This window comes from Mya arenaria, chromosome 4, assembly GCF_026914265.1.
Source record: "Mya arenaria isolate MELC-2E11 chromosome 4, ASM2691426v1".
NCBI lineage: Eukaryota > Metazoa > Mollusca > Bivalvia > Myida > Myidae > Mya > Mya arenaria.
In genome coordinates, this window is record NC_069125.1 from 65,095,222 (window position 1) to 65,110,096 (window position 14,875).

General features: G+C 33.7%; 1 protein-coding gene across 3 annotated transcripts in view; it reads left to right on the forward strand.

The window, feature by feature from the left end:
* The window catches only part of LOC128231261 (carbohydrate-responsive element-binding protein-like), a 33,566-nt gene extending 20,696 nt beyond the window's left edge, over positions 1–12,870 (forward strand). For 2 of the 3 annotated variants that reach the window (XM_052943851.1, XM_052943852.1), the window contains exons 13-19: positions 220–315; positions 3,090–3,110; positions 4,945–5,032; positions 5,327–5,426; positions 5,966–6,089; positions 7,486–7,615; positions 7,862–12,870. In XM_052943851.1, the coding sequence (XP_052799811.1) occupies positions 220–315; positions 3,090–3,110; positions 4,945–5,032; positions 5,327–5,426; positions 5,966–6,089; positions 7,486–7,615; positions 7,862–7,992 (690 nt within the window). In that variant the 3' untranslated portion in view covers positions 7,993–12,870. The remainder of the gene's footprint in view (positions 1–219; positions 316–3,089; positions 3,111–4,944; positions 5,033–5,326; positions 5,427–5,965; positions 6,090–7,485; positions 7,616–7,861) is intronic. The other variant, XM_052943853.1, reaches the window with a different exon arrangement.
* Positions 12,871–14,875: the final 2,005 nt, after the last annotated feature.

The window sequence follows — 14,875 nt, forward strand, 5'->3', positions numbered from 1 at the left end:
ACAGTTCTATGTATATTGGTTACTTTTGTGAAACCATGAGTTACATCAAAGTGTATCTTCAGTTTGTCAACCTTGTCACTATTACAATAGAAATGTTAGTCAGAAACTGTGGTACGGGATATATTTGTAAAGATTCTTAATTAAGCTTTAACTAGAATCAAGTTTTGAGTCGAAAGTAATCTTTTGCTCCAATGTAACTGTATTAAACTGTTTATTCAGAAAAGTCCAGAAGCGCTATATGCAGACCTTGAGAAAACAGAGTTACAGTCTGAGGCCCATCTGACAGCAGAGAAGAAACGCAGAACTAACATTAAGGTATGAGGATTGTTTTGCAGTTTATATGGTAGTTTGGTATGAATGTAATCCAGATTGTATACTGTATATGTCCATATAGACTTACATATATACACTCACTTATGACTCAAAACTTTAATTGATACAGCTGAGAAACACCTTGTTACATGTAGATGGCCCAAAGACAGATATCATTCATTTAAGCTGGTACTCTATAAGATGGTTCCCTATTGTACTACAATACTGTAATAGCAAAAATTGTAAAGATCTTGAGTGCATGGCCAATCCATTGATTGTTATGCAAATATGGAAACATATATAAATCAGGAAATACCTGACAGTTTCTTTCATTTTGAAGGAAAAACCATGATTTTTACTCATTTTGGCAAGCACTCTATACAAATATTAATAAAGCAATTCATTGCAAAGTTTTAACTTGCTTCTATAAACAACAAAAAGTCTTTGTATTACCAGTATATTAAGTAAAATTTGTGTTAATTTATTGGCAAAAAAGTTTTTTCTGATGCCAGATCAGGGCTTTTACACCAAAAATTGTGAAGAGGCCTAGCCTTTTCAATTTGGGAAATTTAAACGCGTGAAATTCTGCAAATTGGGAAATTTAAATGTGTTAATGCTCAAAAGGGGGAATTGATAGCAAAATAATTCTATGGAGTTATTGGTCCTTGAATAACGTTTAAATTATACAGCTTTCTTCTTATGTCAACTTAAAAGATAAAAAAGAATAATTTGCTCAAGCAGAATAAATTTTTGAAGTAAGATCTTCCTTTTTGGGAAAAATATCTGGGATTTGTGAAAAAAATATCTGGAAATTGGGAAAAAATGCCATTTTTCCCCAATTGTGAAGTAGCCTTATTTCGGCCACTAGCAAAGAAGGTGAAAAAACCCTGCAGATGTTTTAACTCATTTTCTTTATCCTTCCCTGCATGTTTAAATCTTTAACTTGTTATTTTGTGTCATGTTTTTCTTAAGTGTAGTTCTGATGTATTTTTATCCTATTTTGCATATAATACGTTTCATTATAAAAACAAACTGAACTCTTACATGTGTCATTTTTAGCTCGACTATTCGAAGAATAAGGAGAGCTATCCTAGTCACCCGAGCGCCGGCGTCGACGTAACCACTTATGTTAAAGTTTGCTTACCACCTCAAATATTTTCAAAGTCCATTGACATATGGCTTTGAAACTTTGCACTCTTGTTTACCATCATGCTCCCATCCTGTACACAGGAGGAGGTCACTGTATCAAGCATTTTGACAGAATTATGCCCCTTTTTCGACTTGGGTACCACCTCAAATATTTTCCAATTCAATTTATGTAAATATCTCAGCACATCATGTATTGCATTGAAATCTAACATAACAGTGATCCATGCATGTTTCGCCAAAACTTTTAAATCCATACACCGAAAAGCGGAATAGTCGAGCACGCTGTCTCTGTGACAGCTCTTGTTTGGTATACATTGTTATCATAATAATACAAGGTAATCGTAATATTATAAGGTAAGTGTATTTTTAACAGTAATGTAGTATTGCATTTTATCACATGCTTTACCTTGTTTCCGGTTTAGACATCACATATTTTTGTGTATTACACATTGCTCTATTTCTATTGGTCAGAAAATATATAACTTATAATAAATAAATAAATAATAAATTACTGGGCACAAACAATTGCTTGATTGATGAAAATCTAGAAAGTCTTATGCTTGCTTCTCTGACACTAAAATGTCTTTATTAAGATTAATTTGAATTCAGCAGTACATTTTCCATCTTAATCTTAAGAGTAAAGCTTCATATTTCGTCTTGCTTTCATGAAAAACAGTTTAAAGACAGTCACAAATTTTGACGTGATCATGCAGGATATGACATCACAATTTAAAAGAAAGCAAATTTCATTAGAAGTTTAGTGTTTTTGTTGTAATTCTTATTTGATATCATCCTTAGATGATTTTTTTATAAACAGAATTTAAACGATTGGCTGAATATGTGGTTTTAAATAATTCCGGGTACTACATTTCGGCAATGTATGTAGTGCGGGAAATTGCATTGCTTTGTGGTATTTGGCTCATCACTAGAGCAGATGATGCAGGTTTGCATGGGTGAAAGTGTTACAGCATATGCCAGATTTTCAGGTTTTTTTTCCTGGTTTCAATACTGTGTGTCGATTTTAAGCCATTTTTTTACTGGAAAAAGCATGTGATAAAAAAATCTGACACTTATCATAATATAAAACACAATTTTATTCAACATGCCCGGGAAATATGTTAGTAAGCTCACCAAAGGCTCGCTAATAAACATATTTCTTGAACTCCTTGAATAAAATTGTTTATCATATGAAAACTTGTGACAGATCCTATATTAACTGTATGTAGATAGTACACATTTATTCTCATCAGAATATGATAAAAATGATTGTCTGCTTACTATTATCATATTAAGTGATTTACATTTTTTTCGAAAGATTTCAGAAAGATCTTGAAAGAAAAAAATTAATACAACATTTTTCATTTTACCCCTGTGTATTATCTGTGGTAGCGTATTGTCCATTGTAAAAATCAGTAGCCATTGAAATTGGTTAATGTATCAATGTCTTGAAGGAATAAAATGCAGTAAAAAGCATTTCAAGTTAAACAATAGGACAAGTATGCATCGCTTGTATAAAGTATATTGTGTTCTTTTGTTTCATCTTATGCTTTTTCTTGCCATATGCATATTGCCTTGACTTAATTTCTCTACTGGCTTTAACGTTGTAGTGTCAATTTGTCTCTTTCTAGACGCCAGGCCAAATCCAAAAGGTATGTCTCAATTGGTAAAGCTAGCTAGGAAATTTAAAAAGTCTAGACTGTACAGAATATGTTTCCATTGTTGAACCAAAAAGAAAAAGGAATTTTATTGAAAATTCAAAGTATTTACATTAATATATGCATTTGAATGTATTTATTTGGTTTAGTTTCCCTTGCTGTATGTTCTTGTTGTGCTCGCTAATAACTGTGCTTTATCATACTTATTGATTGTTTCAATTGGTTTTAAATACTGTAGACGTGTGCTTGGCTTGTATCCTTGCATGTTGGAACCTTGCTTGATGAAAATACAGCAGGCATGAGCTGTATATCTTTGACCTTGCTTGATGAAAAAGCCTGTTTAAAGGGACTTGCTCATTTTTAGCCACTAAAAATGAGTTTTCCTGGTAATGTATCTTTAAACACTGAAATTATAATCATTTTACTCTTTGATATTGCAATTACAGAAAAAATACAACTTAAAGTATAAAAGAAACTTTTTGAACCACGCCAGTACAGTTAAGAAAAAAATAGAAAACTGATACCATAGCCACTCTCCCAAGAACTAGTACATAAACTGATGGATGTTTTAACCCTTATTAAATATAATGGTATCATCACTTGAATTTGTCAATTAAGCTACAGCCTTTTGCTGAAACACGTTACTAACACTTTTCAAAATCATAGACCTCAAAGACAATATATAAACAAGGCTTCCAGCTGTCAGTGTCTTAGTTTTAACACTTTTAATGATTTGTCACACTTCATTTCAAAATAAAAAAAATAAAAAATCCATAAAAAGGGCATATTACAAACCATGAAGTATTTCCTTGAAGAAACATTCCATTTTAAAAACTAAGTTTATTGAAATAGATTGTTTATTAATGACCAAGAAACCAGTCAAGAAAGAGGATATAAATGGTTTGTTGCTTGCTTGTCTTGTGGGTTTTGATACACGCTTTGATGTGTTGAACTATATTATATGAATTAAATAAAAAGGTTAAAATGTTGAAAAAGTTAAGAGTATTCTTGGGACTTAGTTTTATGTTCGCTGTTAGGAAATGCATTAGCCCTAGTCAATAACTTAATAATTAATATTATTTGCAGACTGATTCAATGTTTTTTTCACTGATTTACAATTACTTTTGACATACATGCTTGTGTAGGTTTATATTTGATCCATTAAGAATAACAGTGAATGAGCAATGTTGCTTTACAGTCAACCCATGTATCTGCTTGTATTGAGCTATTGCCAAATCCCTGCTTTCCTTTCCTTATAGCCTTATAGCTTGTTAAATATCTAGTGCTTCTCTGTTCAGCAGTGGGCCAGTGGACTGATAAGCCTGTGCATTACCTCCGCATTATACGACCATTGTGTCCAAAATTTCATGATGCATGATTAGTTTGGCATCGAAAATAGACTTTTTAGCACATTTCATTAAAAATGTTTTGCAACGTGGAGCAAGATATGGTTTGACATAGTTCAGCCATATTTGATAACGTTTGATTGAAAAGAATGTGTAGCACCAAAAACCTTTGTTCCACATTATGACTTGTGTAACGCACAAAAGTTTAATAAGTACCTCCTCAGAGATTATGCCTTTTCCTTGCCAGCCATCAAAGTTTAGTTTGAACAAGCCCTGAAGAAACTTACAGTACTTCTTGGCTTATGAAATTGTAATAAGTCCTGTTGTTTAAATTTTACTCTTCGAACAATCTTTAAAAGCATTTTACCCGTGAATGGCATGCAGGCTTGTACTTATTTTGAAAACTGTGTTATAAGAACCGGTATTGGATAAATATGATTATGTTACACCTACTTTGACACTGTTGACCTGTCTGTTTTCAGTCTGGGTTTGACCTTCTGCACACCCTAATCCCGTCCCTAAGACAGAACCCCAACGCCAAGGTTAGCAAGGCTGCCATGCTGCTGAAAAGTAAGTAGTTTTAATAGAGAAAAGTAATCAGGACACTGGTGTGGCTGATTCAGTCAAGACCGTCTTTCAAATGACCAGAGTTGATTAAATCGGTCAAAAGCTGATAAATTAACATTTTATGTGGATATTTTTTTCACAATTACAGAAATTTCGTCTATCAAAAAGTCTTGATCAAATATCTTGTCAGTGTTTATTCCTGGTGTACTTTGTCTGAAGGAAATCTGAAATTAAAATATATTTTCCTTTTTTCTGCATGTACTGTAAAACTTCAAGTAAGAATGTCTCTTATTTCAGCTGCGGAGTACTGTAAGAAGCTGAAGGCTGAGCGGAGTCAGATGCAGAAGGAGGCAGACATCCTCAAGCAGGAGATCAACTCTCTCAACCATGCCATAAGGTAGCCTTAGCAAGACCTTGACCCTGTATGGATGGGATGTTCATAATTAAGTGTGACCTCTTACACAACTTAATCTCTTTATGACATTTTGATAGGCTTTGGGTGATGTTTAACAGAGCATGCATACAATTAGTTAATACTTTTTTATTTGACAATTGTTAAGAAAGTTATATTAACTTTTATTCACTATCATTGGCACGATTTTGCACGAGAGTGTGGACATGTCTTGTGGGGGTAACCGGATTGTAAACCCGGCGTTAATCCACTTATCAGACTTGATGACCGCCAACCAATCACACATGTAAAAGCCGGGTATTGAACCTTGGACGCTTTGGTGAAAAGTGAGTGCTCTAACCAGCGCACTAACCTGACAACCCATTAAACTAAGTGCATACAATTATATCACATACCTGAAGTAGGAAGTGTTAAACTTCACATGTAGTATTTGACATATTTACAGTATTTATTAAGTATCATATAATAACATTGCCAGTGTAAAGTATGACGTTGTAGGTAACTTAAGCTGTTGCCTGTTTTAGTGTTTGCCAGTCTCAGTTGCCAGCCACAGGTGTGCCAGTGACACGCCAGCGAGCTGACCAGATGCGGGAAATGTTTGATGAATATGTGAAAATGCGCACCCTTACAAACTGGAAGTTCTGGATTGTATCCTTCACAGAAAATACATTGACATTGAGTCCTGTATTATGCCATAACAACTGATATCTAACCAATTACATTCAGTAATCATTGTTATCATTTTTTAATCTTATCAACTCTTGACCAGGGCTCTCGCCAGGGGGCGACTTGGGCGAAGTGGTCGCCTAAAATTCCCAGACTTCGCCCATTTGTATCATCAAAGCGACATTGACTTCGCCGAAAAAAAATAGCACATTGTAAATCTGTCAATCAGCGAGTATTTGACCACTGTCACATTAGTCAAAACACCGCAATTAGCCATTCATAAAATTAGATAAGATTCCTAATCAGATAATTGGGCCGTGCCATCCAATTACCAAAACATCGCCAGTAGGCGGAGCTATTGATAGTCAACCAATCAGAATGTACATTGAGAAGTGCCTGATGAAATGATAAAAGTTAGTTTTAATCAGATTGAAAAGGCGACATAATTATGAAAAATCTTGTCAATCATTAAAGTAGTTAAAAAGTAATTGATATATGTATTGAACGAACAATTTTAAACATTGTTGTTTTTGAAGCAGACGGTCATAGCCATCTCGGGCCATCGGCAAGGTGGCGCTAAGAAAATCAATAACATGACGTATCAACAAATATTTGATTGGTTTTAGTGAAATGTTCATGATAAAAAATGATATGTAAACACAAAAATATCTTTTTTTGCTTTATGTAGTGTTTACTTACAGTATTTTTCTACTGTTTATGCTTAAAAATCGGCGAGATCGCCATTATGTCAGAACAATTTTCCGAGTAAATTTCTCAACCTCCCATTATGTATTGGTAAAAATTTCATCAAGAACAGTGATTTAAATGTCATTTGGTTCTTAAATGTCAGCATATTGAAAATTATTTAGCCAGAGACAAGTATATAACAGCATAGCTGAATGTGACATTCGTACCCATCCCGAACGTACCAAAATAAGATTCGTCCCCCTACTGTATTGACAGTTCATTTATAAGGTCATTTTGATTGTTTCAAATCCTTAGCAGTCTTGGTTTTTGATTCATTTTAAATTCTATTTGGAGATAAACTATGTGACATTGACAAATACACTTTTGCTGAGCCAAAAATGATACATTATTTGTAAACATTTTGTATAGTTATAGCAATTAATTTGAATGTGAATATAAACTTAGGTGTGTGCTATGGCATAGTTTTTGTATCAGGTGTTACGAAAAGTATCACTTCTCCCTAAAGTCTCCCCACTTCTCCCTAAATTGACTGAAGGGAGAAGTCACTTCTCCCAAAAATTTCAGCCTAGTGAGAGCCCTGCTTGACTTTATTTGTTGTATTGTTTGCTTATTCATGAATGCTATCAAAGTCTTTGATATTGTCAGCATAGTCATCCTTAACCACACACAGTTTTCGTTGATAATTGACAAGTTGTTTGAGTCATTCAACACAATGGTGTCGACAGCCAGTATGGATGAGCTGTGTCGCACTGTCCTTGCCTGGCTGGACCAACATTGCTCCCTGCCTTCCCTCAGACCCAGTAAGTCCATACAACTACATGTGTTTAAATGTGTACTTCTCACTTCATACTACCAGAAAACTATTGATAACTCATATCTTGAAATGCTTTAAAGGTCTGTCATTCAAGTGGTTTCAAACAAAAGCTGATAGAAAAAAGAATCAGTTAACCTGTCTCTATTGTTTTGTGTATTAAAGGTCTTATGCTTGGTGGAAGCAAAAGATGCAGGTTCATGTTATTAAAAAATATTATTTGTTGTTATAACAGTTGTCTCGGATGCGATGCGTCATCTAAGTACTTCGACCAGCATCCTGAATGACCCGTCCCGTGTTCCCGAGCAGGCGGCGCAGGCCGTCATAAAACGACAAAAACACATGAGTGGGGACGCAGGCACCTGATAGTTCCTGAGGGCAAACACGGCCACTTGTAATAGCATGTCCTGTGATAATGGGGCATGTGTTATCTTAAATTCCTGATGTGGAATCGACTGTCATATGTGACAATCATCTGTGGAGTGTATTGGAGGATGTGGTGGGATGTACATTAAGGCCACATGCGCTACACTGTCAGGCTATTGCGGAGCCTTGTAAACCAATGCAATGTGAACTCACAGCCATTTTGTACATGTCATGATGTGTATTCTCACTTCAAAGTGAACTGTACATTATACTGTTTTGATGATGGATGCAATATTTGCATAAGTTTAGTCATGATTACTGTCTTACTCAACATTCAAGTCGTAAATGAAATCAAAGAAGAGAATGGAAACTTCAATTACCACAGTACTTAATAGGGCAATTATAGTCAGGGATATACTAATATATAATTTGGTCAGAAAATTAAATTATTTCCAGTGTTGAGGTTTTGGAATTTTGATGTTTGAATTTGCAGCATTATGTAAATGCCTTAAAATTGTTTTACTAAGATGTATCCAGCTTTAATTTTATTTAATGTGCTCAAATAGTGTGATTTTGATTGTAAATAGGTTAGATAGCGCTGTTTCAGCCACTAGATTCATATTGTGATATGTTTGTATTGATAGTTATTGACAAGTTTCAGAGTTGTTTAGTTTCAACATGTAGCCTCACAGCATGGCAGTTTATGGGAGGGGAAGGGTAAAGAATGATTATATGCCATTATCAGTATACCCCCAGATATAGGAGTTGTATTCATGGCGTTGAGTCTCATATTATCCCAGACATCCTGTATTGTGCACATGAAAGGTATGCATGAGTCAGCATGGGTTGTTGAAGACCTGCTACTTCTGTCACATTTAATTCAGGCTAACAAGAGTTATGGCCCTTCACTTGGTAAAAATGGTCTAAATAATCTTGTCACGCATGTAGCTCTAATGATTTTTCATCGAAACTCATGAATGTTTGTCACCACAGGATTTTGTGCACCTCCTATCTTAGTGACATTTCACATTGTCTAAACAAAAGTTATGTTCCTTGAATTGGTAAAATTGGTCAGAAAAATATTGTGTCGCATGTAGCACCAAAAACATTGCAGCTACACTCATGAAACTGCAATGGAATAAACTTCTCCAGAATGTTGGTCAGCATGGGAAATTGTGCACCTGCATTTTTTTCAACCGATCATTTTGTTGTGCAAGAATTATGTCCCTTCACAAATTAAAAATTTGTAAAGAAAATTTTGTGTAGCATGTACTTTCAAAAGTATTCCACCTACACACATGAAACTTCATAGAAATGGTGATAAGCATAGGCTGTTGTTTAACTGCCATTTCTTTCACATTTTGTTCCTTAATTTAACTGCTGGACACTTGACCACTTCTCTGTCCAGGCAGTATCTGGGGGTATCCATCACAACTGTGATAGCTCTAGGTGTAGTTGTAATCAGTGTCATGGAAAATCTTTAATGTTGGCCATAGCAAAGTGGGTGTTCAATGTGTTCCCATGTGTCTTGGTATAGATTTCAGTAATGACAATACATGTTGATATAAACTAATAATCCCGCAAGAACTATTATTTTAACTAAGGCAAGAGTTTTTTATATGTTTTTAATCTGACTGTTTATTATCTGTTTTCCAAAGAAAGAGGAAAAAAGAAAAATGATAGTGTTGTGTTTTATTTTAAATATATATTATCATCAATGGAAAAAAAATCATTATGTCTAATTCTGTACATGTTGAATAAGTAACGAAAAATAAAAAAACTCACCTTTTCAAAATTGTTAAATGCAGATCATTTTCAAATATTTCACAGGTTTGCTTGTCAGAGGTTACATGAGTATTTTTTTCGGAGGCATATTTAAGTCCATGAAGGGATTCTGAATATCTTGACTTGTTATCAGATTCACTTCTTTTCATTCTAAAACAACAAAAGACATAGATATGAATATCTTGCCCCAATAACTCATCTGATCTGAACTCGTGTAACCACATAACATTAAAAGTGATTATTTAATCATGTTCCATTTTACCATATTTAAAATCGCACCCTCTCTTAGAATATGAGAATGACTTCGGTCAATATCTTTAAGAAAAATAATCTTTAGCCAAAAAATAATTGAGTACAACTTATTGTTTTTAAACATATACTGAAGAATTTGTTTTACTCCTGAGATATTTTTATGTGGATTATTGGCAAAAGGTTTTTATCAACTAATTCTATGAGAAAATACGCTTTTAAAACTGTACAAGATTTTGAATCAGACTATGCTCTTACATGTTTACCAGTAAATGATATTGGGGCCTGATATTCTTGGTATTTGTTCATTTTTTAGTTGCAGTATTATATAACATTCTATAGTCACTGTTCAGTAGATAAAATAACTTTGTATGAGTAAAGGAATATATTTGTAATTGTTGTAAACAATGTTAGAGCATTGTAATTTCTATCATTGAAGGATCTATTATGAGTTACATATTTTATGTGTTGGTTTTGTAAAGCGCAATTTCTTCTCATGTTGGTTAATTGACTTTTGTAAACTTCGAAATTGAGTGAATATTTGTTACATTTTCTCTGGGTAAATATTTTTTGGGGTAAGTTATTGTATCTTCTGACTTTAAGCAGGACTTTTCGAAGAATAAGGAGTGCTATTCAACTCGCCCTGGCGTCAAGTTCAGATTTTTTGTTAGCTATTTGGGTTTTTTAGTGATTAGTCATATCTCAAAAACAATTCATTCCATTGACTTAATACTTTTAAAGTGTTCAGGGCCATCAAGAAATTAAGAAAGACCGATCTTTTTGTCCTTCATTTCAAATAATGCCCCCGGATTGACTTGGAAAGTTTGGTTTTAAGATTTTCAACATGTCATATCTCAACAATCGGTTATGAATCTGACATTATACATGTATAGTCACCATGAACAAGATCAGGGCCATTCCACATTTAAGTTACATAGCTCATATCGACCCTCAATATGAGTATTGGCCACTGATGATAACAATTTGGCAAAAACTTCCATGAAATGACATTATATTTTGCTGTAGTGTGTAATGCCATACAAGTTATGGCCCTTGTTTGTCTCCTATCATTTGGTAGAAGACTTTCAGAAAGTCAGGATTTTTTGGTAATATTTCAAAAATTGTTTATGCAACTGAAATATACCTTAATGTTCAAGGCCATCAGACATTTAAGTTTTATAATGTTTTATTATCCTCAATACAAGTTGTGGCCTCTTTTTCTACTTGGGTTACAGTGTTTTTGGCAAGTTTTGGTCATATGTGAAAAAATGTTAATGCAATTAGTTTGATACATTGATTCCAAATACAAGTTATTGCCTTAATCAGAAAATGCATTAGCTGTTGGATAATGCCTATCAACCTCACTAAGATTATAGCCTTTGTTTCACTTGGAATATTTGTTCAAGTTAAGTGTATAGCCCTTGTTTGGCTTAGAAAATTGTTACAATTAAGTTTATAGCCCTTTATAGAAAGTTTGGTTAAAGTTAAAATGTGTTTGCTTACATGGTGTTTGAAGATTTCTTGCAAAATTTCCAAATGCTGAGTAATCAGTTATATACCTCATTGACAAAGTGGCTTAATAGTCAGACAACTCCTGTTTAGCGGTATGTTTCAAGAAGGCAAACCCTTGAGGTATTGTCATAGTGCTGCTGTCACTAACAAAACTTTAGCCTTTGTTCATAATTCAAAAAGTATTGAAGATATTCACATATGAACATGTGTTCAAAATGACAATACACATATATCCAGCAACGCCTTTCACTTTGCCTGAAGTTATTGTTTAGTCATACCCCTTGTTCAGTTATGGAAAAACAGATGGGAGATAAGTGCAGATTAAGGTGCTCTTGTTTGACCTGTCAAATAAATTACATTTTAAATCCTTAATTACGCACTGTAATGCATTTTGCTCAGGTAATGTACAGTGAGGAAGGATTCTATAAATCCTTCAGCTTTTTTATTTTAATCCAGAACTTTATTCCTGTAGCTTAGTTTGAAATATTTATGATGTATTTTGTGTTTGATTCGCTGTGTAGCGTCAGTAACATGATCTCAACTCTCAATTGTTTGAATATCATTTGTCAGTCATTCTATAACGGTAATTTTCGATATATGCAAATGTATTTAATTTTTTAGAATACAATGCATTACTTAAGAAATGTGATTTAACCATTTCCTGACAGTTAAACTAAGAAATAGCACATTTAAATTTAACTGTAATTGATGAAAAGGTATATAAAAAGTTTCATTTCTGGTAATGACATGTAAGGATTTCATAATAAATCAGTTATGTGATTGTGGGCGATTTGTTCAGAACTTTTATGAAAGTTAACTATATGGTTTAACCGTTATTGATATTGTTGTTAACTTGTTACTGCTCTGAAAGTTTAATGGATACTGTTTGTGATCTGCTGTATTTCTTAACCATCTTATGAAAGCTGTTCCTGCTTTTTGTTTATATTTAAATATGTGTCAGAGCACATAATCAAATACTTCATGACTAAAAGGCAACAAGGATGTTGTTGATCATGTTGTTAACTTTACAAAGTTCTGAAGAATCAGCCCATTATTATATTGTCATGAGTGATGAAATTCTGAGCTTTTGTTAGTCATATTATGTAATGACATGACATGTAAGGGTATGTGAAGGTTTGTGGTAAAAAGATGTGAGGTAAATATTGGAAGATATAAATAACTTGTAATGACACAATTAGTATTTGCATGATTTGGATACATACATTTTAATATAAATTAATGATGTTTAAATATCTCTAAGTCTATATTACCATTTGTAATGGTGGTTGTTTGTTATTTTTGCTAAAAATGAATAAATATGTAGAAACTTCAGATGTTTAGTTTAGTCAACTCTTCTAAATCACTAATAATTTAAGATCACTTTGACTTCTTTCTGCCACCTCAATTTAATCATTATAATACACTTAATTGGTCCATTTTCACTCCTCTACTGAAAGGTGAAGGGGATATAGAAATGGAAGGCATGTGAATGTGTGTGTGCCTCCTGGTAATCTTGTCTGGAGCATAATTCGAAAACTCTTTGAGGTATTGAATGAAACTTTATATACAGATCAAACTCATTAAGATGAAGTGCAGTGCACACAAACCAGAACGCTGGTAGCAGTATTTTTTTTGAGATATTGCTGTTTGTTAACTTCAAACCTATTTATATCCCCAACAAACAAAGTTTGTATGTTGGAGTCACTCTGTGGTTGGCATCTTTCCTTGTCCAGAGCATTACTTGAAAACTACCAAATGGAATCTAATAAAATGGTAATGCACATTGTGAGGAATTACAGTGTACAAAAACTATAACTAAATTTTAGCTATATACAGAGTTAATGCCAATTGATACTTTTTCTTGTTCTGAGCATAACTCGAACTCTACTTGGTGCAATTTAATAAAACTTAATAAATTGGTAAAGTTAAATGAGGGAAAGTGCAGAGTACAAGACCCAAAACTTTATTTCATATTACAGGGGTATTTCCAGATGGGTTTTATACTTGGTCAAGGTATAACTGGAGAACTACCAGATGTCATCAAATAGAACTTCATACAATGGTAAAGCACAGTTGGAGGAATTACTATACTTAGCAAATGACAGAGCTATTGCCCATGTTGTGTTTTGTTTTGTCCAACTTTTATCAGGATAATCACTTAAAAACTTCTGAATGGAGTTTATTGAAACTTCATATCATATTGGTAAAGCAGCAAGAGTGGATGTGCAGTGAACAAGAACCATAACTCTTTTTCAGCCAATAACAGAGTTATTGCTTTTTGTTAGCTCAACTATTCAAAAAATAAGGAGGCTTTGCTTCTGACCCTGGCATCTGGTTTTATAGTTTGAGGGCAAATTGGCATTTTTACTTATAACTCCAATACCCTTCATTCAATTCCATTATTACTTTACACAGTTGTTCAGGACCATAAGACAATGAGGTTGCATTATTCCATATTATTTTTATCCTAAATACAAATAATGGCCCCTGTTTGACTTGGAACTTAAGTTGAAGTTATAGGGCACATTGTGTCGGGTAAAAGTTTTGGGCATGTTGGGAATTATTACTAATTACTCTTATACCCTTCTAATCTTCAGTTGACTTAATACTACACTCATTTATTGATGACCAGCTTACAATTAGGTTACATATCACCGCAGTGGGTGCGGTTAAAGTTTAAAGGCTAGTTGGGATTTTCACTAATTACTTCTATACCATTCATTGAATTGACTTTATACTTCACACAATTGGTAAAGGCAATCACAAAATTAGGTAACATAACTCCATATTTACCCTCAATACAAATTATGTTTAACCAGTGTGAAACCTGGTTATTAGAATGTTATATATGCCGTTGCAGGGGCGAACTGCTTGGCATGTGGGCTGTGTCAAACTCACCTGTGGTATCAAATAATTTTAGTCAGGTTTGACATATGGTGACCAAACTTGGTACTGGGTATATAGGAAGAGTTTATTGACACCTTCTATAGGATAACTTTTGTGGCCTGAAGGGTCAAGGTCACTGTTACTTAAAATAGAAAATTGGTTGGTACTGCATAATTAAAGTATGGTTGACATATTACAACCAAACTTGTATATAGGAAGATAGAGACCTTTGATGGGAGTGTGTTTGTGGCTCTGAGAGTCATGGTCAAGGTCCCTGTTACTAAAAATATAAAAAATGATTTGTACTGAAAGACTTAAGTGCGGGTTAACATATTGTGACCAAACTTGGTATATAGGAAGAGTTAATGAAGACCTTCCATTGGATTGCGTTTGAGGACACCAGGGACAGGTGGTTTGTTATTAAACATAGAAAATTGGTTAGTACTGTATA